The 21,707-nt window shown below is 43.7% G+C and overlaps 1 protein-coding gene across 1 annotated transcript; it reads right to left on the bottom strand.

The window, feature by feature from the left end:
• Positions 1–2,959: 2,959 nt before the first annotated feature.
• Positions 2,960–3,940, bottom strand: LOC308618678 (signal peptidase complex catalytic subunit SEC11A-like). The gene is made up of 2 exons (XM_081236851.1): positions 3,618–3,940; positions 2,960–3,376 (listed from the first exon to the last, which is right to left on the bottom strand). The coding sequence occupies exons 1-2, from the start codon at positions 3,852–3,854 to the stop codon at positions 3,074–3,076; spliced, it is 540 nt and encodes a 179-aa protein (XP_081092977.1). The 5' UTR covers positions 3,855–3,940; the 3' UTR covers positions 2,960–3,073.
• Between the last annotated feature and the right edge of the window lie 17,767 nt (positions 3,941–21,707).

The raw sequence follows: 21,707 nt of genomic DNA, 5'->3' as shown, positions 1-21,707 counted from the left end.
TCACCCTGAGTTCCCTATAAGTACATCCTCTTGTTCATGGTACTTTAAAATCATATGTCTACCAAGTGTATGATTTAAGTGTTGCTTTTCAAATATGTATCAGGACATGAGTTTATATAGGAAAGCTGGTCAGGGGCCACGTGTGTGGGGATAGTAAGAGCAAGCTTGGAGGGATGTTCTGCTCCAGGTCTTGGAATATTTCACTCTCACAAGCAATAAAAGATGTCAATACTGACAGGGCAGGGGGCGGGGGGAATGTATGGATGGGCTGCTATGGAAGAGATGGCATAGGGAAGGGAATGAAACCCTATGTGGTCAAGAAGAAGCCGGACAGCCCTCAAGCAGCTGCCTTCAGGGCACAGGGGCCCCCTGGAATTTAGCCATCTGGCTCCAGGGAGGATACCTTGGGGTGAGATAATGTGCCTTGTTCAGCCTGGGGCTGACTTAATTTACTTTTAATTACATAGCTTCACAAAAATATTGGGTGAATGAAATGGAGTCCCATCAGCAGCAGGTCCCTAAAAATGCGAATCCCACATCCTTTTAACCTGCTTGGTAGTAACTTGCGGATTTGCTCTAACTCCTCCTATCACACACACACATTTTCCTGAGCCTCACTCCTCTCTCTAAAATGTGTCATTCCTAAAATCTTAGCAGATTCCTCAGCAATTGACTTGGGATCGATGGGAAGGAAAATAGGGCCACAACACAGTAATTCAATTTGATGAAATTCAGTGTTTATTCAAATGAACTCAAATGTTTATTTAGTACCCTACTGGGCCCTGGGTTAGTGAACCTGACAGAGTTTCTTCCCTCAAAGACTCACAGCCAAATGGACAACTTTCCAGGCTTAGATTCACCCTTGGGAGCTTACGAAAATACAGATTCCTCAGCATCATCCTGGCTTTCTGAATTAGAATATCTAGGGTGGTGGGACCCAGGAATCTATATTTTAAAAAGCCATCACAGGTGAAGGTGACTTTTGTTGTTGTTGTTGTTGTTGTTGTTTTTGTTTTTGTTTTTGCGGTACGCGGGCCTCTCACCGCTGTGGCCTCCCCCATTGCGGAGCACAGGCTCCGGACGCGCAGGCCCAGCAGCCAAGGCTCACGGGCCCAGCCGCTCTACGGCACGCGGGATCCTCCCAGACCGGGGCACGAACCCGTGTCCCCCGCATCGGCAGGCGGACTCTCAACCACTGCGCCACCAGGGAAGCCCGAAGGTGACTTTTATGCACTATAAACTTTGAGACCATCTGCCTTAGGCTCTTAACTTACCATTTTGATTTCAGACCTCAAGCACAGAGAACACTCTGGTGGTCCACCTGGTGATGGTGAGGGACAGATTTCCTGAGCCTCTAACATGCAGGAAAATGCAGCTGACTTCACCTGGGACACCAGAACAAAAAGACACCCAGCCCAAAGTTCCTCTTGGCCCACATGTCACAGGAACAACCTACAAAGAAAAAGACACAACTGTGACTTGAGGAGCAAGATGGAACGTGGTGCCCAGGGTCCAAGTTCAGATGTGCCCATTGTAGACTGACGCTACCGCTTCTAACCCCTACCTCAGAACTACCTTTTGAAGTGGGTATTTTAACCATCTGTATTTAACAGAATGAGGATGTCAGCTCAGCAATATTGAGTGGCCTGCCCATGCTACAGGAACTTTAATTCACTTTCCCTAAATCCAATCCGAGGTTGTTAGATGCTTCCAACTTTGGAAGACCTTTTCTATGAGGTTCATTTCCCAGAGTACAATGTTTCAACAGGAACTTGGGCAGAAGTAAATGAAGCCCAGCCACTGGGAACCAGCTACGATGTTTTAGGACATTGATCTGAGCCTTAGATTATAGGCCTGGCTCTGCTGTTTACTAACGAGTGGCCTCAGACATGTTACCACAGTCCATGCAGTTCCCTAAGCCAGACCCCTCCCTCTCACTCACCCTCCACATGTAATCCATTCTTACTGGTTCTGCCTTCTAAGTGTCCTCAAATTTGTATGCCTATTTCCATCTTCACTGCTATCACTTTAGACCTGAACTATTGCAAGAACTCTTAAATGATCACTCCCCTTCCATTCATCTTCTCCCAGTCCATTTTCTCCACAACAGCCTAAGTCATAGCACATCAGTCCTTGACTTAAAGCCCTTCCACAGCTTCCATTTATCTTAGGATAAAACTAAATCTCCTATCATGGTTTAGGCCTCTGCAGACTCATCCTGACTCGCTTTCTGCCTTGCTTTCTAGGCTCTAGGCACGCTGGTGTTTCTGTCTTTCAAACACTCCATGCTCCCTTCCTCGCAGAGGCCTCCGTATACTTTGGTCCTTCCCAGGGGAGTGCTTTTCACATCCTCATTCACCCACTTAACTCATTCTTCAGATCCCAGTTCATTATCATTGCAGTCAGGAGCCTTCCTCATTCCTCCTCCCCCCTCCTCCCCCCACTAAATCAGTCCCTCCTGTTATATGTTCTCATGGCTCCCCCTGCACTCACCGCAGTTTGCAATTATACATCCTTTGGTGATTGTCTGTCTCACCCACTAGAGTGTGAGCTACATTAGGGTGGAGACTATGTCTGTTTCTCCACCATCATCTTATTCCCAGCGCTTCAGTTCGGAGCCTGGAATGTAGTAAAAACAATCATAATGATGCTGATGCTAGTGGCTATATTACTGATGCCTAGCATGTGTCTTGCTCCTAAGTATCAATACTTTACTCGAGTTAGTTCTCTTAAACCTTGAAAACCCTATGAATTTATAGGCACTCCACTGAGATCTTTTTTTTTTTTTGGCTCAACCTTTTAATAGAAAAAATTCACTGATGTACAAAAATGCGAAAGTGTGACAATGACAACATATGGAATTCTGTGATTGAAAGTCCCCTCGAGTGCACGCTGTGGTGCACATGCACCCGCCCACACGTACTCTGGCGTGGAAACATAGACTTAATGCAAACCAGGGCTACCAAGAAGCGCCAACATGTGTTCTCCATTCCACCAACCACAGATCGATATCTACTCCAAACATTCAGGAACAAAAAGTACAGCATCTTCCAGGAACAGCAAGGCAGACTTCTTACTCACAATGGACCAGCACAAATAAACCCAGCAAAAAGAGTACTGCACACGGAAATTTAGGACAGTCATTCATGAGGATCATCACGACCCCAATGTAAGGAACAAATCCCCTCGCTGTCCTCACAACATCATTCTTCTCTAGCCAATGTTGTCCTCGTTTATACAGGCCTCGGGCATCAACCACACTGTTATCTCCTTTGGTCAGAAACTTCCTATGTCCATTTTGCTTTTCATGAATCTTAAAGACTCGGTGAACTATAGGAACCTCTCTTCCTTCTATCCTAAAAACAACAATTTCGGGCTTCCCTGGTGGCGCAGTGGTTGGGGGTCCGCCTGCCGATGCAGGGGACGCGGGTTCGTGCCCCGGTCTGGGAGGATGCCACATGCCGCGGAGCGGCTGGGCCCGTGAGCCATGGCCGCTGAGCCTGCGCGTCCGGAGCCTGTGCTCCACAATGGGAGAGGCCACAACAGTGAGAGGCCCGCGTACCGCAAAAAAAAAAAAAAAAAAAAAAACCCTAAAAAACCCCAACAATTTCTTCCACTCCTACGGGATGATCTTCAACTCGACTTGCTGGAAAGAGAAAATCTCCTCTATGAAATGCACGTTCCATGCTGCTGCTGTGCACCACCGCAATTGGACTTTCACTTCCAGTTATAACCGTTAACCCCTTCCAGAGCATTAGTGCCGAGGAGACTGTCTTTCCAAAATGTAGGACTTGATAATAGAGCTGCTGCTTGTTCATCCACTGCACATCATCCAGAAAATCGAGAGATACCATGGCGGGGCTGGCGAGGGGACACGGGCAGAAGAGAGGGCGAGATGTGACCCGCGGGAGGAACGGCTGGCACACGGGCCAGGGTCACACTAGACGGGACCCGCTCCACTGAGATCTTGATGAATGAATACACTCATTTCTCTGCGCCTCATTTTTCTTATTGACAAAACGGGGAAAGTCCTATGTGAGTGAATCACAACCAAAGTTGCAATCCTTTATATTTTCTCTAATTATTTACAAATGAAAGAATTGAGCCTTTAAAAAATTTTCCATGGGTTTTATTTTTTTTCCCATGGGTTTAAAAAACATATGTGTGTGTAGGCACATTATGCTTCTACCCTTCACCTTATACAATGTTTCTAATATGTCTAATACAATGCTTCTCAACCTTTAAATAAAATTATTGCCACCACCCCATCCCCCCGCAAAGGGAAAACAAACATTAAAATGTAAATTAGCCCTAACGAGGGAAATTAATAAGATTTCTTTGGGTAGGGTGGAGCTTTGGAGGGCCACACACCATTGTAATAACTAAGGTTTTTTTTTCATATTCTAAGAAGTAATTTTTATCCCCTTGGTAGTAATAGCACTGCTCCTTTCTTTGAGAATGAATGTTCTAAAAGAAAGGAAGGAAGGAAGGGAGAGAAGGAAAGAAGGAGGGAAGGAAGAAGAGGGGTGAGAAGAGGAGTGAATTGGGGCAGCTGCAGTGACCTCACGATGGAAGATGGAAGTTCAAAAAGCAGATGAAGCTCAGCTGTCAGCACTGTGATCAGACCCCCTGTGCTCCTGCACGCTCCCCTCCGCCCCTCCTTGTGTGAACGCCCACTTCCTTCCGCATTCCTGCCAAGTCTCCCTTCTTAATGGCCACTCTGAAACACACCAGCTGAGGCTCCGTGTCGTGGGGATCTGAGTGTAAGCAGCCAGGTGCAGCTGCTGTCCTCAAGGGACTACAGCTTGGCGATGATGGCAGCCCATAGAGAGAAGAGTTGGGAAGAGTTAATGCCATTTGGGGGAATCAGGAAAGGCTTTAGAAGGTAAGATAGCCTTTGAGGTTGGGCTGGAAGGAGGGGCAGGATTTTGATAGACAGTGATAGGAGGGGTGAGGGTGAGGAAGAGAACAATAAAGGCTTCAAGGGTAGAGGATACCGCCTGGGAGACGACGAGGTGTAAGAAGTGTGGTATGATGGTGTGGCATGAAGGGAGGGAGTGGGAACTAAGACTAGAACTATTTTGGAGAATCTTGAATGACAGGCTTAGAAGTTTGCTAGGAACCATTGAAGGTGTCAGCAGTGGAATGACATCAGAAGATATATGCTTTAGAAACCTTAAGGTGGCAGCTGCATGGAAGATGAAGCAGAAGCAGAGAGGAGGAACCCAGTGAACAAGATTTTCCCATGGACCAGGCCAGGGTTTCTCAACCACAACACTTTTGACTTCGGGGGCTCAGTGTTGTAGGGAGCTGTCCTATACATTACAGGATGTTTAGCAGCATCCCTGGCCTCTACTCACTAGATGCCAGTTGTGACAAACACATGTCTCTGGACATTGCCAACTGTTCCCTGGGGGGCGGGGTGGGGGGGGTGACAAAACTGCCCATCTGAGAACCACTGATCTAAGCAAGGGCCAATAAGGGACTGATCTGGGGCAGCCACAAAGGAAAAGGAGGGTGACAGCTAGGCAGCTGATGTTTCCAACTCTACAAACGTCATAATGAAGGCAAACGTGGAGTCCAAGGGAATTTTCATGTTTCAAGCATGAATGATTGGAAAAAGAGCAGTAAAATTTTTTGAGAAGGAACATTTTAGAAGGGGTGAATAAGGAATTTCATTTTTAAGTGTTAGATGTTTCTAGACACACATGGAGGTAGAGATATCCTGTAGGTTATTAATAGGTGCACAGTCAAGTTCTCATGAACTAATGAATAAGCAAATCAATGGTATGTGTCAGAAGAGAGGTTGGAAGCTAGAGATAGGACCATGTGAATGGAGGGAACAACTATAATCACATTTAGAAAAATGTTAGACAAGAACTGAGTTTAGAACTTTACATAATGTTTTCTGCAAGGGACAGTAGCAAGGTATAAGCAAAGTTTCTTTTCCATGGTGTAACCCTAATGGTATACAGAACCATATAGAACAAAATGATATTCTTAGGAGTCTAGGAACTTGACTCAAAGCTCCCTCAAAAAGCCCAATATTTCATTGCAGTTTCAGTTCCATCTTTAAAAATTCTTTTGAAAATATGTATTCCAGCCCATATTATGAGCTAGTTTGTTTTACCATGAGAATATTTTAAAATATTTACTTCCTCCCCATAATGTTTAGGTAGTGTATAGTGTGGATAGTCTAGCAGATTCCCCATGACTGCTAACAGTTTTACATGTGCTCTCATCCAGGGGTACCCATACCAAGTTTGAGATGCAGGAGGACAGAAAGTGATACAAAATTGGGAGTGTGACAAATCCAAATGCAATTTCTCATCCTGCCACTTACTAGTTGTGTGACCTTAAGCAGGTGTCTTGACCTCTCTGAGCCTTGGTTTCTCAACAGTAAAATGGGGCTACTGCTCCCAATCTCCATTATAAAGGTCAAATGAGATAAAATATATAAAGTGCATTGTAGATGTTTAATAGATAGCAGATCGTTTATTATTTGGATGAGGAAGAAAGAAAGGGGGACATATAGAGGCAGAGAAGTGGTGTTTGAGATACTAGGAATACAACTTTGGTATTTTAATATCGTGAAACCTTAAGTTGGCATTCCCAGAGTGAAATGATTTTGAAACAATTATCAACTGGCTCAAAAAAGGTAAAAGCATGTGAGAAAAATCTTTGCAATTGGCATTTGAATTTCTTAATTATGGCCTGAGAAAGTGGTGTGAGGGGGACCTGCTGATGGTGTAGTCCAATTAACTAGCAAGTGGAAAGCGAACAAGAGGTAGAATAAAACCTAGAACATTCTTCCCACACACGTGATACGTGGTATGGGAGATCCGAGACTGGAAAAAGTCATGAAAGTGAACTTACAACCGACCACCCAAAGCTTGGAAAGATCTCTAAGAAAAGAACTAATGTCAGTAGAACCTGAATGGAAAATCCACACCTAGGACAGAATATTAGTTGTGGTCACGTGCCTTGCATTTTTTAGAAACATTAAAAAATCATTCATTACAAATTCCTTGCACTGTTTTACACACACACACACACACACACACACATACACACACACACACACCCCATGGTCTCTATAAGCATAAGCAAATGCTATGTTTAAACAAAATTGGATAAGACACAGTTTCTTTGTTATATTATGAATCTCCAAGACAAAAAAATACCCACCACATCCCAAAGTTAGTACATAATGGAATTTTTTGTCCTTAAAATGACTCCTATAACTTGTGTTTCAAACACACTTTTTAAAAGTTCTGCCCTAAACAATCCTAACCACAATCCTTTTAACATATTTAATCTATGTGACAGTCCTTCAATGTACTGGAATCCTCCAACATCATAGCTCACATCCTTTCCTAATGTGGCAAAATCAGTGGAGTCCCTAGGCTGGTAAAATATCTCTAAGTCTAAAAATATTTGCAGCTATCTACAAGCATGTTTTATGTAGATAAAAATCACAATATACTGAAGCACAAAAACAACCAAGTCAATGACAGAGAGATTTTGCTATGATCACTGTATCAATAGCAGCTACTATATTTTTAGACATTGTGATCAAGAGTTGAAATAAAGGTAATATCTGGTCTTCCAGGTGCTTAGTAGAAAAAATATATAATTTCTTTAAAACCAGCAAGGGATACTGGGAGCAAATCACCTTCAGCCATTTTTCCTCTCAACTCTCCGATGTTGTCCTCAGATGTTTTACCATGAGGGCAATGGGGATGTAGATAAGGGTCTGTGAAATCCTCAGGTGAGGAGAGGTAAGGGAAGTTTATGAAAAGACAACTGATGAAATATCAGTTGATACTGATATTTGCTTCTCAGATCATTTCCATGCATCAGCTGTAGAGAGAGATAATGGTAATTCCCATGCTTGCTTGTCTAAATACCAAAAGAACTCATCCCCTCTAACCAATTACAGGAATGACAGAATGATAATAATCCACCAAACACATTAACACATTCTCCTGTGACCTCAGCATGTTTTTCAAACCTGTTGTGAAAGAACAGTGACAGACAGGCAGGAGAAAAATGCATTGACCTCACTCTGTGCCTGGGCTGAGGCACAGGCACTACCAAGAAGATAGCAGCCTTTTCCTAACAAGGCCTGAAGCCACAGCAGTGTCTAAGAGGCTCTGTCCCCGGAGCCCTTGCAACATCTGGCTGGAGTCAGAGGGTGGGGCAGCTGAGCCTTTGCTAACCTCCCTGGTTGCTGGAGAAATGGCCCCAGACACGCCTTAGGCAAACGTGCTTAGCTTGCCCCAAGCAGCTGCTCTTCCTCTCCTTCCACGTGTAGCATCAGACACACTTTGCTCACCTGCAGGAGATAGGGGCCACGATGCCCTGCAGTCCCTCTGCATCTCCCGTCTGCACCACTGCAAGTACTTCCTAAATAGTGTCTCTACTAATTTTTCCCCTTCTCCTGTCCACCCTTTGCGTGAAGGATGTGGCGTTTGTAAAGCAAGTTTAGAATGTGTAATTCATTGGCTTAAAAGTCTCCACTTGCTCTCACTGGGTGGAAAACTCATTCTCCTTAACCCTCAATAGAAGAAACCTTGCATCCTGGTCCCCGCATCTCTCTCCAGTTTTACCTCCCATCCCTTCTCTGCTACTCACAATGTGCCAGCCACACTGAATTTCACAGTTTCTGAGACAAAAAGGCCCTTTCACAACTCAGTGGCTTTGCACGAGCTGTTCTCTTTACCTTTCATGCTCCCACAACTTCTCCCTTGGGGGAGTCCCCCTCTTCCTTCAAGATCCAAGCTCATATGTTATTTCCACAGTAAAGCCTTCACTGAATTTCCCTTCCTCCACCAAGGATGGAGGGAATAATTCCCTATGCTCCTATCACTTTCCACACAGCTCTATGAAGTAGGCAGTATAGCATAGTGACTAACAGGATGCACTCCATAGTAGATTAACAGGCTCTACACATGCTCATTCTCTGACCTTGGACAAATTACCTAATCTATGCCTCAATTTCTTCAGCTGCAAAACAAAGGGAATAATAGTAAATACTACATAGGATTGCTATGAGGAATAAATGTGTTAAGCTCTTAAAACGTTCAGAAGAGTACCCCATTCACAATAAGTGCTCAGTAAGTATTAGCTATTATTATTGTGTCCACTAAAATTTTAATACTGTCATCATCTGTTTAGGTGTCTCTCCCTGTCTAGAGAACAGGGTGGGGACTATTTCTTTTTTTTTTTTTTTTTTCCGGTACACGGGCCTCTCACTGCTGTGGCCTCTCCCGTTGCGGAGCACAGGCTCCGGACGCGCAGGTCCAGCGACCATGGCCCACGGGCCCAGCCACTCCGCGGCCTGTGGGATCTTCCCGGACTGGGGCACGAACCTGTGTCCCCTGCATCGGCAGGCGGACTCTCAACCACTGTGCCACCAGGGAAGCCCTATTTCTTATTCATGCTTTTATTCTTCGTGCCTAACAGTTCTAGGTACTAGCCTCTCAATAAATGTTTATTGAATAAGTTGATTATTTTCTAGGCGGTAAAATATCCTGATGACTCCAGAGTTTATAACTCAAGGAAATTACTTTCTTTCTTTCTTTCACTCTATGGAAAGAAAACATTATGTAAATCCATAAAACAATATCCTGAACAGAGATGCTTGAAGTTAATCTTATGTGTCCCTCTGTGAAGTAAGGGTCTAGAAGCCTGATCAGAGTCTTTTTTCTACTAGGGCTGTGTGTCTTTGGACAAGTCACCTTCATTCATTTACTCAGTATATTCTTGCTGAATATCAATCATGTGCCAGGCACTATTCTAGGGGCTGGGGAGAAAGCACTGCACAGGATAGGCAAGATCTCTATTCTCATAGACCTTGATTAGAGGGAGAAAGTGCATTCAACAATGAATAAGAGAAAGAAAAAGAAAAGTTGGAGATTTGTAAGTTCTATGATTGAAATGAAACAAGAAAACATGTTAGAAAGTGTCTGGGACGGCTACAATAGAAAAGTAAGTCAAGGAAGACTTCTCCGAAGGTCAACAATAACATTTAGACTTGAGCTTGAGACTTAGGGGAAGAACATTCGAGGTATAAGGGGCAGCTACTATAAGGGTTCAATGTGAAACTGAGCTTGGAGTACTCCAGGTATCAGAAGAAAGCCTTTGTGCCTGGAACTTGGGAAGTGAGGATAAGAGTTGTACCATCTGAGGTCATTGAGGAAAGCAGGGACCCTACAGGCCAGAGGAAAGAAGGAGGATTTTATACTAAGTGCAGCAGGTGGTTATTGACATGTATCGAGCAGGAGAGGAATATGGTTTGATTTACACTTTTAGAAAGTTCTACTGTAGAGATAATGGATTGTGAGGGAAGTAGAGGCATGAGAAGAGACAATGAGACTAGTTAAGAGGCTGTTCCATTAGTGTAGGCAAGAAATGAATAGCATAATTTCAGATGGCATCTGTGGAGAAGGATTTGATGAACCAGAGTCCTGATACTGATCAACTGAGTGTAGGAGCAAGAGCCAGAGAAGAATCCAGGATGGCTACTAAGTTTTTGTCCAGAGTATTTGAGGCAGTCCTGTTGGCCACACATTCCACAGCCAGGAATACTACTCTAGTCCGTATACAAGGTTACATGCAAGGCTGCAGTTACTGGATAGGGCAGATGGACAAGGTATACACTGGAGGTGAGAGATTCAAAAGGTCTCCAAAATATTAAGTTTGAGATGCCCAGCAGATATCCAAGTGCAAAAGACAAAAAGTTGGATGTACAATGCTTGAGGCTAGTGGGAGAGGTCTGGACTGCAGATATGCAAGTAGGCATCAGTGGCATTCAGACAGTATTTAAAGCAATGGGAGTAGGTGTGATCACCCAGGAAGCACACACCGTTGAAGAAGAGATATAGTCCCCGAGCAGAGCCCTGGAAAGAACAGCATTTGGAAATGAAGTATTGGAGGCCCACAAAAGAGACCAAGAGGTAGAAGCCAGTATCAAAGGACAAATTCTAGAAGAGTATGTTGTCATGGAAGCCAAGAGAAGAAAGCATTTCAAAATGGAGGGAGTGGTAAACTGGGTCAAATGCTGCCAAGAGGTCAACTAAGAAGAGGATCGGATTTGGCAACACAGAAGTCTTTGGTGACCTTGAAGCGATCAGTTTCACTTTTCATCTCTTGGACCCAGTTCATATATGTCCAAAAAAAAAAAAATGAAATTGTATTCAAGCATTTTTTAAGCAGAACTACTCCTTTTCTTAAAATAAATCATTAAAAGGATCCCAAGATATGAAAGAGAACAAAATCAGAACTGTTGTAGTTGAAGCAGGGGCTTCAAGAATGTATGTAGTCCCATCTCTGCCCTTGCAGTTGACACAAAGGCAGCTTTGGGGAACTTTAGGGCTCCTTGGAAAGAAGACCCAAAGTTACTAGGCTGGAAGTTCTGTAAAGGGCTTTTTAGCCAAGAGACTCCAAGTGCCAAGGTATGAGTAGCTCTCAGTCTGGTGAGCAACAGGCTATCCACTGGTTAGGAACCTCCTTACATGGTCATGAAGAATATAACATCCCTGGATTATAGGTAGGAATGCTTAGAATGTTCCATAATCACAGTCTGAACCCAATTCCTTCCAGGGCAGGCCATTGGCTGCTTAGAGGCGCACCCATTTGACTGGTTTGCCCAGATCCTGCCACTCGGCCACACCTCCAGAAAGCATCTAAAGCCCTTCCTTTGTTGCAAAATGATTCAGTGTCATTTCCATAAAATGTGGGGACCTGAGCATATGTTCACACACGCACTCTCTGTATTCTGGGAGTTTTAAAGGGAGACATCCTTTAAGGGAACAGGCCTGCCAGAATAAATTATTGGTTGTCTTAAAGGAACCACCAAGCATAACATAGTTTGCATAGTCCATGTTCTCTCAGAAGTGAGCTATGGTGTTGCTCTGTTGGAAAGTATCGCAAAAAGGATGTTTAAGCATGGTTAGTGGGAGTAGAGGAATATAAGATAATGTGAAGGATCTTTACAAAGTAACCTAAATAAACTGACAGAATGAGACAAATTCTTAATTCACAGGGTGCCCACTTTGTGTCACGTACTCTACTAGGCCTGGGAAAAGGTGCAAAAATAGAATTTCTTGGGGGTATACCTTTTGCTTATCTGAACTGATTCATCTTCCTTCAATTAGTTCCAAGACAGCTTACAATCAGGCTGTTCATTTGAATTTCAGGGTTTTTGCAAGCAGTGCGTTCATTCAGATTGCCAAAATATGAGACCCAAAGTGCCTACATCACAATGGTAAAACAACATCTACCCCGACATCTACCTGCACAGACAGACACTCAACAGTTTACAAAACTTTCTTATACGTTATGAGGTAGAATATTCCTTTAACCTTTGGTTTGCATAGCCTTTATGTTTTCCTCTCATTTTCTCATTAAACTGTGTTGGCTGCTACCCTATTAGCCGTTTTAGGGTTGTTCTGTTGTGGTGGTTTGTTTCTCAGCTTGCCTCAAAAACAAAGGCCAGACATAAGAATACATCATTGTGGGGTAGGTACAAGGGTGACTATTCCAGAAGTCTTTGCAAAATCACTGATACCCACCAGCTACTGGCTGACGTTTAGCCTAAAGGAAAGCCAGGGCAGTCAGGGAAGCTTTTAATGGGGAAGCAATAGAGGTAAACAAATACTTTGATCTAGATAGCAAATGTCAAGGAATCTACATTGGGAAAGACCCTTGGAGTGTTAACTATCTGACCTTCTCACATCATCATCCACCCCGCGGAGCCCAAAACTTAAGCCAGACCATTTCCCCCAGGCTAGCCCATCAGCATGGTCACATCCTCAGAGCAAGTGAAGCTGGGTGATCCAATCTGGGGAGGAGGAAATCCTACTGAACCTTCCTGGGAGCCTGAAGAGTGGGCAGAGGTGACAGGCTTATAAGTGTGATGCATTTGCTCCCTTTATCTTTGCTCTGAGCACACAGACAGCTCCCATCTGTGAGACACCTTCCTTACAATTTATACTTAATGGTTATAGAAATACTGTTATCTCACAACCACCCTACAGAGGGTGTATATATTAATATTCTTGTTTTACAGAGGTGGCACAGAGAAGTCAAGTTATGTGAGCCAGGTCAGAAAGCACGTAACAGAACCTGGATATTTACCTGTTTCTAAGTACTGTGGTCCTAACTGCCCCACCATCTGGGCATACATGAAGCAGGAGGAGGACTAAGACTCGAACCCAGGTCTCTTTTCCTAAAGGACTGAAGCAATCACCTGACATCCTTTTGCCGTGTGTTTAGATCTTGGGTTCATGCCTGGAGTTTTGATGTTTGAGTACCTCCCCCCTTTTCTTTCATCTTTTACAGATTTTGTTGTGGAGATGTTCCTCTTGGAAAGTATCTTGTTTGGCAAGTTCCCGTGGCCACTGGGGTTTCAACTTGAAGGGAAGCACTAGGAAAATATTTTTGATGACTCTCGAATAGGGGGAAAGTATACCATTCTGGCTGGATTCCACCCAGAAAACCCTCCCCAGGTTTTGTGGGAACCAGGGCAAGGGGGCAGGAGTGGTGCATAGAGTCCCCTCCCTGGGGTGGAAGGTGAAATGCCATGTGTTCATTTGAGGTTACCTCTGCTCATTTGTAGCCTGAGATTAATGGACCACAGATCCTAATGCAGTGGTGATTGAGATCACACCCAGATTTGCATCTTAATCCTTGGAGTTGAGCAAACATCAAAAGGCTCAGCAGGTTGGTTCAGATCATTATGATAATGATTAATAGCAGGCTTGTTTATGGAGCTTCCATCTCCAGAGCTTGTCATTGCCTTTACGCAGGAGACACTGCGGCATGAGCATAAAAACATCGAGAACTGAATGAGTTTCCCCCAATCAATCAATCTCTCCCTAAGCTTTCCTTCCAGCTGTCCTCCTGAACACCTCTGCCATGTAATCTCCTCTTTACTCCACTGACTCAAAAGCCATTTTGTCCATGTAAATGGATATAATGGGAACATTTCATAGACTAATGGATTGTCTAAACTTCAAATCCATATTATGTCAATGCTAACACTATCTGCCTCTCCCTCTAGATCCAGAAAGCTCAGGAGATAAGACCATTTATGACTCATCTTTTTATTTGCGACACTTAGCCCAGTGTCCCAAACATAGTATAGATGCTCAAGTACATGTTGGCCATATTGTTAAACTTATGATGTCATAACTATGAGAGTTTTCTATCAGGCACAGCTCCTTTCCTTTACAGAGTAGGAAACTGAAGTCCACAGAGTAGACATGAATTATCCAGGGTCACTGAGTTAGTAACTGGAGCAGACCCGAATCTAGAAACATTGTCACTTGACTAACCTCCCACTTCTCTTTCCATACTATATATATTAAAGCCCGGAAATGACAGGCCAATCTGAGATCCCAGCCTCTCAGGAAATCTGCTTTCAGAAAGGTCTGAACGATGTGACCCAGGGTAACCTTGTTGTCAAATCTCTAAGCCTCTCTGATGACCTCCCAAGGAAAAGCTCGACAGTACTGGAACATTCCTAGGATGGAATTATACTAGTCAGGTTTTGAAACTTGAGTTAGAAGGAGCAAGAACATATTCTCTTCACATTCCAACTCACTTTGAATTGAAATAGAGAAAAATCAAATGGAAGTTCATAGTTTTTTTAACATTGCCTAGGAATAGAAGTGGTTCTAAATAAGGACAGATATTAGCATTGCTTACGATGTTAGGAAGTAATGAACGCACCAGTAATTATTGCCTTTGTTCATTTGGTAACAAAAGGAAAGTCTCAAGTGAAAAAAAAAAAGATTTCTGGGCAATTATTTACTCATTCGAAGAGCTTAAAGAAATGAACTCTTATCCTTCCAATCTGATCAAACCAAAAACATCTCCAATTGTTTCTAACATCAAAGACGCAAAAGGGGGCTTCCCTGGTGGCACAGTGGTTGAGAGTCCACCTGCTGATGCAGGGGACATGGCTTCGTGCCCCGGTCCAGGAAGATCCCACATGCCGCGGAGCGGCTGGGCCCGTGAGCCATGGCCGCTGAGCCTGCGCCTCTGGAGCCTGTGTTCTGCAACGGGAGAGGCCACAACAGTGAGAGGCCCGCGTACCGCAAAAAAAAAAAAAAAAAGGACGCAAAGGACTACCAAGTTTTACTTTGGAAGTCTCAAGCCTTGAAAACTAGTCAGATGGTCCACATCTTTGTCTCAAATCATTAGGCCTGTGCTGGGGGCTAATATCTTGGTCATTGACCTCAAGCTCTGAATGATTATTCATGTAGATGGATGGCTTTGTGCACAAGAGTATACTTTCTCTCCAGCCTCTCTCTTGCAATCTAGCAAAGGAACAACATGGTGAGGCTAACTGGATGAAGAGAAGATCAGGCTCATCATGTATTTGGCCTTCTTAGCCACAGAACCTCCTTAGCCGAGGATCCGCAGCAGGTCTCCTTTCTAAACGTCGCTGTGAATCAGTTAAGGTGGTAAGCAGTGTGGCTCAGGACCAGTGGTAAACATATTGGCTGGTTCAAACATGTCTCATCTGGGTTCTAGTGGAAGGAAGGCAATGACACATACCTACTATTCTGCAGTTCTTATGGGCCATGTCTCAATCAGGCCCATGGTTGATTTATTTGATGAAAATAAATAAATTATTAATTCGATGAGATACTGAATGATTTACTTAAATGATTTATTTGATTTTTTAATGTAATTATATTGTTAATGGTCTTAAGGAACTCTAACCAGATGTTCTGTTTTATCCGTATTCAAATTCTACTGTGTCACTACAAACGTTAGTGGTTAGGTATCTCTCACCTTGAGAATTCTGTGATTCTACATTGTTGCTCAAAGTGCTGGAGCTTGCAATTCTTTTGTTTACACACTGCTGAGATTTTAATATAATGTGCTTTGACTGCCATGACTTCATGAAAGAGAGACCTTCAGGAAAAAAGAATTGCTGTCTAGCAGAGAACAGAGAGAAAGTTTTCAGTGTTTATTAGGGAAATGTGTGAATGAGAGAAGAATCATTTCAAACAGAGAAAAAACAAGACATGTCATTTCCAAAGTTGTGTCGTTTCTCACTTGAGCACTCAAAATATTCAATGAACAGTTAATATGGTAGCTAGCTATTTCTGATTTTTAGAGGCTCATTTATTTCACATAAATATCGAAGGAAATAAATAAATAATGTAATCATCTTCCTTCATTCTCATCAGAAGAGAGAGCAGCATGTTACTGCAAGAGTCCAGGTATAGTGGTCAGACTTGGGTTCCAGTCCTTGATCCACTCTCTGGGTGATCTTGGCTAATTCTTTAAGCTCTCTGATTAAAGGAGGCATGTCTCTCTGACATGGAGGCATGTCTTCATTTTTAAAATGGAACAGTAGTTTCTCCACTATAAGTGTTACTTTGAAACTTAGCTTAAAAAATGTTAACAGCATGGAACATAAAGGTATGTAATGTCTCTTTCCACTCCTCCTGAAATCTTTCATTTCATGTTCTTTAAAAAAAAGCAAAAAACAAAAACACAGAAGTCCTAAACTAAATGGGTTCAAATATGTGCTGTCTTTGTTTTTAGAATCTTTTTTTTTTTTCGTGTCTTAGCCAAATTGGGGGATGATTCAAATGTTAATGAAAACAGGTGATTAAAAGCAGCATGGCACGTTTATCTGCTAGGCAATCTATCAGCGAGTATGATTGATCACTCCACTTATAGTATGGGAAAACTTCCCTTGCTGCTAATGAACCCCAGATCAGACTTGGTTGTGAGACGAGGGTGTATCCCTGAGGGTACAAGGGTCATTTTCTGTATGTGTAAAAGGGTACACTTCATTTGGTTGCTGCCACACCCAGCAGGGGGACCTGTGTGCTTTGTGGGGCAAGGTGATTGTGTCTAGATGTGTGATGTGTGTCAGGGTTTGGGTTTGTGGAGTCTGCTTGACTGCCACCATATTTTTGTGTAGATTCCTCAAAATATAGCACTTGGTTCCTGACCCTCTTTCTGGGGGGAGGGGGTTGGGTGGTACTAATATGACAGATGTCCTATGACTAGCTTCCCTCTCCTGGGCCTCGTCACAGCCTCTGTCCAAGCAGTTGTGTTATATGTACGTGTATGTGTACATATTATTTTAAAAAATCACAGTGAACTATTTCAAATTTCTGAAATACTGTATGTAGTGCTCTCTCACTCTGTCACACCTTGGCTGTGCTAATCCCTCTGCTTGGGACACGTCTCTCACACTCACTCATCGTTTTAGAATCAGCTGGGGTAGTACCTCCTCTTGAAGCCTTATCTGACTTCTTCAAGTTAGGTGGAGGCATTCCTTTTTCTATTCTTCCTGAAAATTTTTTTAATTATAGCACTTTTACATTGTAGGTTAATCACCTGTTTATGAGCCTAACTTCCCAAACCAATGGTCAGTTCCTTGAAGACCCAGAGCATGTCTTATTTGTTTGTCTCAGCATCCACAGTGCCCAGCACAGGACCTGGCATACTGTGAATCTCAACATATATTGAATGAATGAATGAGTGAATAGATGGTTTTGGGTGCAGGGCCGGGTCTAAGTGTGGCTACAGCCCCAAAAGGGGCTGTAAGGCAATGTGGGATCTTGTTCAGCAACCCCTAAAGTATTAGGACTTCAGAGAGGAAACAGCTCCCTAAGGCAGGTGCGCTGGCTTGTATAATATGTGATAGTTGAGTGGCTCATAGATCAAGTAATTTGTCCACTTTGCTGGGGTGAAGTTTTCAGCTTGGGCTCACCTCAGTTCAGAAAGCTGAGTGCATGATGCTGCACGCCTCCTTCAGTGGAGTTAAATTAAGCTTAATATCTTATGACTCAAGAGTTTGCACACCAAGGCTTGGTACTTAATATTGTAATTACCCCTTTTGATTAGAACTACCTTTCATAAGCAAATCAATGCAATGATTTGACAAGCTTGAGGAATTGTGTTTGGAGCTCACCCTACGAGTTCCACAGGGAACTGTAATCATAGTAATTACTACTGAAGCAAGATTCCAGTTCTCGATTTACCAGGAGGTAAGTGAGTAAGAATCACACGCTGCATCCTTTCCCATCTCAGGATAGGCTGTTGGGCTGAAAACAAGGGAAGTAAACACAGTATAATCACCAGTTGGCCCACAGGCTGTGGTGTTTCTCCTTTGACAGGGCTCCGCCTATGTGGATTCAGTACATTGACAAGGATGCTTTAGCTGCTCTGTGTGTCTGCGTGCATGTGTGTCTGTGTCTGTGTGTCTGTGTGCGTGTCTGTGTGTGTGTGTGTCTGTGTATATGTGTGTGCGTGTGTGTGTCTGTGTGCGTGTGTGTCTGTGTGTGTTTTCCAACTCAACACATACTTGGTGGCACCTACTCTTCTGGTCCATGCTAGTAACTGTTATGAATCCATAGATAAGGCAGACATGAACCCACACACTCTGTCCTTTGTGGAGCTCCCAAAGTAATATTAGGGTGAATGTGGAAGATGAAACCAGTTAGAAGCAGGGTCTGCAACGACCCAAAAGGCTTGGCTCAGATTCATTGGAGTTCCAGTCAATTTAAAGATAAAACTTTCCTTGAAGGAAGAGTTCAGAGCTTCACTGGAGGTGTTCAAAGCGTTCTGGGCTAGTTTTTGAAGGACAAATGCCCCGCCAAGGACAGGAGCCTTATTCCAAACCACAAGAGAGCCTTGCAGCTACAAAAGCATTCAGCTTACAAATGAGCGGTGCTACCCTTCTGTTCCGTGGCCCCGGTGCTGGCTTCCCTAGGAGGCGGCAGCAAGTTCCAAATGCTAAAGAGGACCCTTTCCCTATGGGACTCACAAGGGGGGCTCCGAGAAATGGTTATTTCTTTTCTTTTCCTTGTAGAAATTGTTTATATTAGGGGCCCTTACTCTCTGGAAACACGATCTCTTATGCATACACCCCACAATTATGGCTCCAGTGTCCATACTTCATGGGTCCCCTCCCCACACCCTCTGCTCTTGCCTCCATCATCCACAGCCTGAAAATTCATTTAAAAATTAACAGCACAAGAAGGAAAATGCCACAAGACCCAGATTGCTAGCAGATGCTTTGTGGGTGCTGGCAAGGGGAAAGGCAAGTGGAATAAGGCATTTGGAGGCTAGGGTTTCCTTCCCTGCCTTTTTAAAAGGATACACAAATCAGATGAGGCAGAACACACCTCCATTCCCTTACTCGCTCATTCTTTCAACAGAAGTCCACTGAGTAATAATAGAGTGTGCCAAGCCCACTGCTGGGTTCTGGAGCCACAATGGTGATAATAATTAACATTTATTGAGTGCTTACTACATGCAAGGCACTATTCTAAATATTTTATGTTTAATAACATGTTAACTCAGTTGTTTTATAACAGCCATATTTTTAATCTTCCAATGAGGAAACAGAGGCACAAAGAGGTTAAGAATTTTTCCCAGTGTCACATAAGCAGTAGGAAGAGGGGTCAGGATGGGGTCCCAGGCAGTCTGATTCCATAGCCTAAGCCAGGAGTCGACAAACATTTTCTGTAAAGGGCTAGATAGTAAATATTTTCGCTTCATGGGCCATCTGGTCTCTGTCGCAACTACTCAACTCTGCTGTTGTAGCATAAAAGCAGCCATAGACAGTACGAAAACCAATAAGCATGGCTGTGTTCCAATAAAACTATCTTTATGGACACTGAAATTTGAATTTTATAGAATGTTTATGTGCATAAAATATTTTGTTGGGTTTTTTTCAACCATTTTAAAAAATGTAAAACCATTCCTACCTCACAAACCATACAAAAACAGGTGTTGGGCCATAGTTTGTTGATCCCTGGCCTAAGCTGTGCTGTCTCTCCATTAGTGAATAAGGAAGAATTGTTATCCTGTTGGGGGAGACATACAGACTTAAAAACCTTTCAAGAATCCTTCATCTACACATGTGCTGCCGGCTTTGTCTGATTCACTCTACTTCTCATCCTCTCTCCTCCTTCTGGCTAAATCCTATATGCCTTTCAGACTCCAGCTTAGTCTCCACCTCTTCCAGAGGGCTTTCCTTGACACTTATCTTATGCCCAGCCCCTCTGTTTTTCCCCACATTGTGTCCTGTCCTCTGTCCCGGCACTCTTACAGACACCTAGTTACACATCTGCTCCGGGAGGGCAGTGGGTCACACTCATCCCTGCTTCCCTGGATTCTGACACACAACGCATGTTGCAGCATTAACTTATAAGTGGAGGCATCTCTAGAAAGTTCCACAAAGAAGGGAACTTTGGAACTTCGGGTTGAGTAAAAGAGTTCTCCAAGCCAATAAGATGAGGAAGTTTGCTCTGAGGAAAAGAATGAGCTGTACGTGAGAAGACAAGAGGCGGGGATGAGGAAAACATGCAAACATGCGTGTTCGAAGCATCACCAGGGATTGGCAGAAATGCCAAAGGCAAGCGATGAGGCAGAGAACATCCCTATTGCCAAAGCTCTGGTCCCTGAAGGCAATGGGAGGACAATTGAAGGGCATTGAGCATGGAAGTGACATGCTCAAGGCTTGGGCTTCAGAACAGGGGTCAGAAAACTAGAGCCCATCAACCAATTCCAGCCCAACATTCCACAGTGAAAAAGAGAGGGAGCCGGAGAAGGAACTCAGGGCTGTGTGAGATCCAGTGTGTGTTCTTTCCCTCCAACACACTGCTCTTCCCCATCTGGGGATCTAGACTTGGGCTAGGACTGGCTAAATGTCTTTGGGGACCCTGCCAGCCTAGACCCAATCCCAGCTCCCACTGATGGAGTTGAGAAAGGAGTGAGGTACAGATGGTGTAGCCTCTTCAATCTCACTCCTGAGTGCGTGGGCTGTGTGTAACTCAAGGCTCATGGCCTCTGATCCTGCCGTGATCTCTGGGCATGCACCTATTTCTCCTTGAGCCTTTTGTCCTGATCTAAACATGGGCTACATGTTCTTAAAGGGCCCTTATTATGATAAGATTCTAAACATTAGAAGGATTCCACGTGCCATATTAAAATACCTGTGGCTCAAGGATTAATAAGCGAAGAAAGCTGGAGAAAGCAGAGAAGACATCACTCTCACCCTCAAGATACAGAAGTGAGCAACTATCCAGGGCTTTAGGAGGGAAAGGAGGATCCACAGCAGATTAGCTCTGAGGGGAGGGAGCTTGCTAAGGGGATTTAAAGTCTACCGTCTTAATAACCCTTTGTAGTTCTTTGGCACCTGGCTTTTCTTGAAACTCAAAGTATTTTGCAAACATTAGCTCATTAATACCACCAGCAGCCCTGTGAAGTGGGTAGTGTGAATGTCTTATCCCCACTTGGGAACCTTGAATTTGAAGGGAAAAGGGGCTCTGGCTGGTGACTAGTGCAGGGTTGAGGAGAGGCTCCAGGGGCTGGACTAAACTGAATAGTCATTTTTGTTTCTTATTCTACCAGAGGAACAGTGGATGGTGGGAAAAGCATGAGCTCTGGAAACAACCAAATCTGGATACCAGATCTAGCTAGGCTTTTACAGCTTTGTGAATTTGGGCAAGTCCCTCAACTTTTGTAAAATTCAGTTTTCCCTTGGGAAAGGGGGCTGATGATAAGAAATGTAAATGTCATGTGCATGTCAAAGTCATTTGATTATTGGAAGTTTCAGTAACTAGATCTAAGAGATTTTTGTTAAAACTCACCAGACATTTGACACAATATGGGGTGTGTGTTCTGAGGAGTGAGGCTCAGGTATGGACGGATGG

The sequence above is a fragment of the Mesoplodon bidens genome (assembly GCF_964165515.1).
Source record: "Mesoplodon bidens genome assembly, chromosome: 6".
In the NCBI taxonomy this organism is placed as follows: domain Eukaryota; kingdom Metazoa; phylum Chordata; class Mammalia; order Artiodactyla; family Ziphiidae; genus Mesoplodon; species Mesoplodon bidens.
The sequence above is the reverse complement of the archived record's forward strand: the minus strand, read 5'-3'. Positions and strand labels throughout refer to the sequence as shown.

Bases quoted from the DNA above. Each gene is read 5' to 3' on its own strand.
- LOC308618678 (XM_081236851.1), bottom strand. From the start codon at position 3,854: ATGGTATCTCTCGATTTTCTGGATGATGTGCAGTGGATGAACAAGCAG. The intron at 3,377-3,617 runs GTGGAAGAAATT...CCACCAGGGAAG, and splicing joins TTGAAGATCATCCCGTAGGA to CCCGAAATTGTTGTTTTTAG.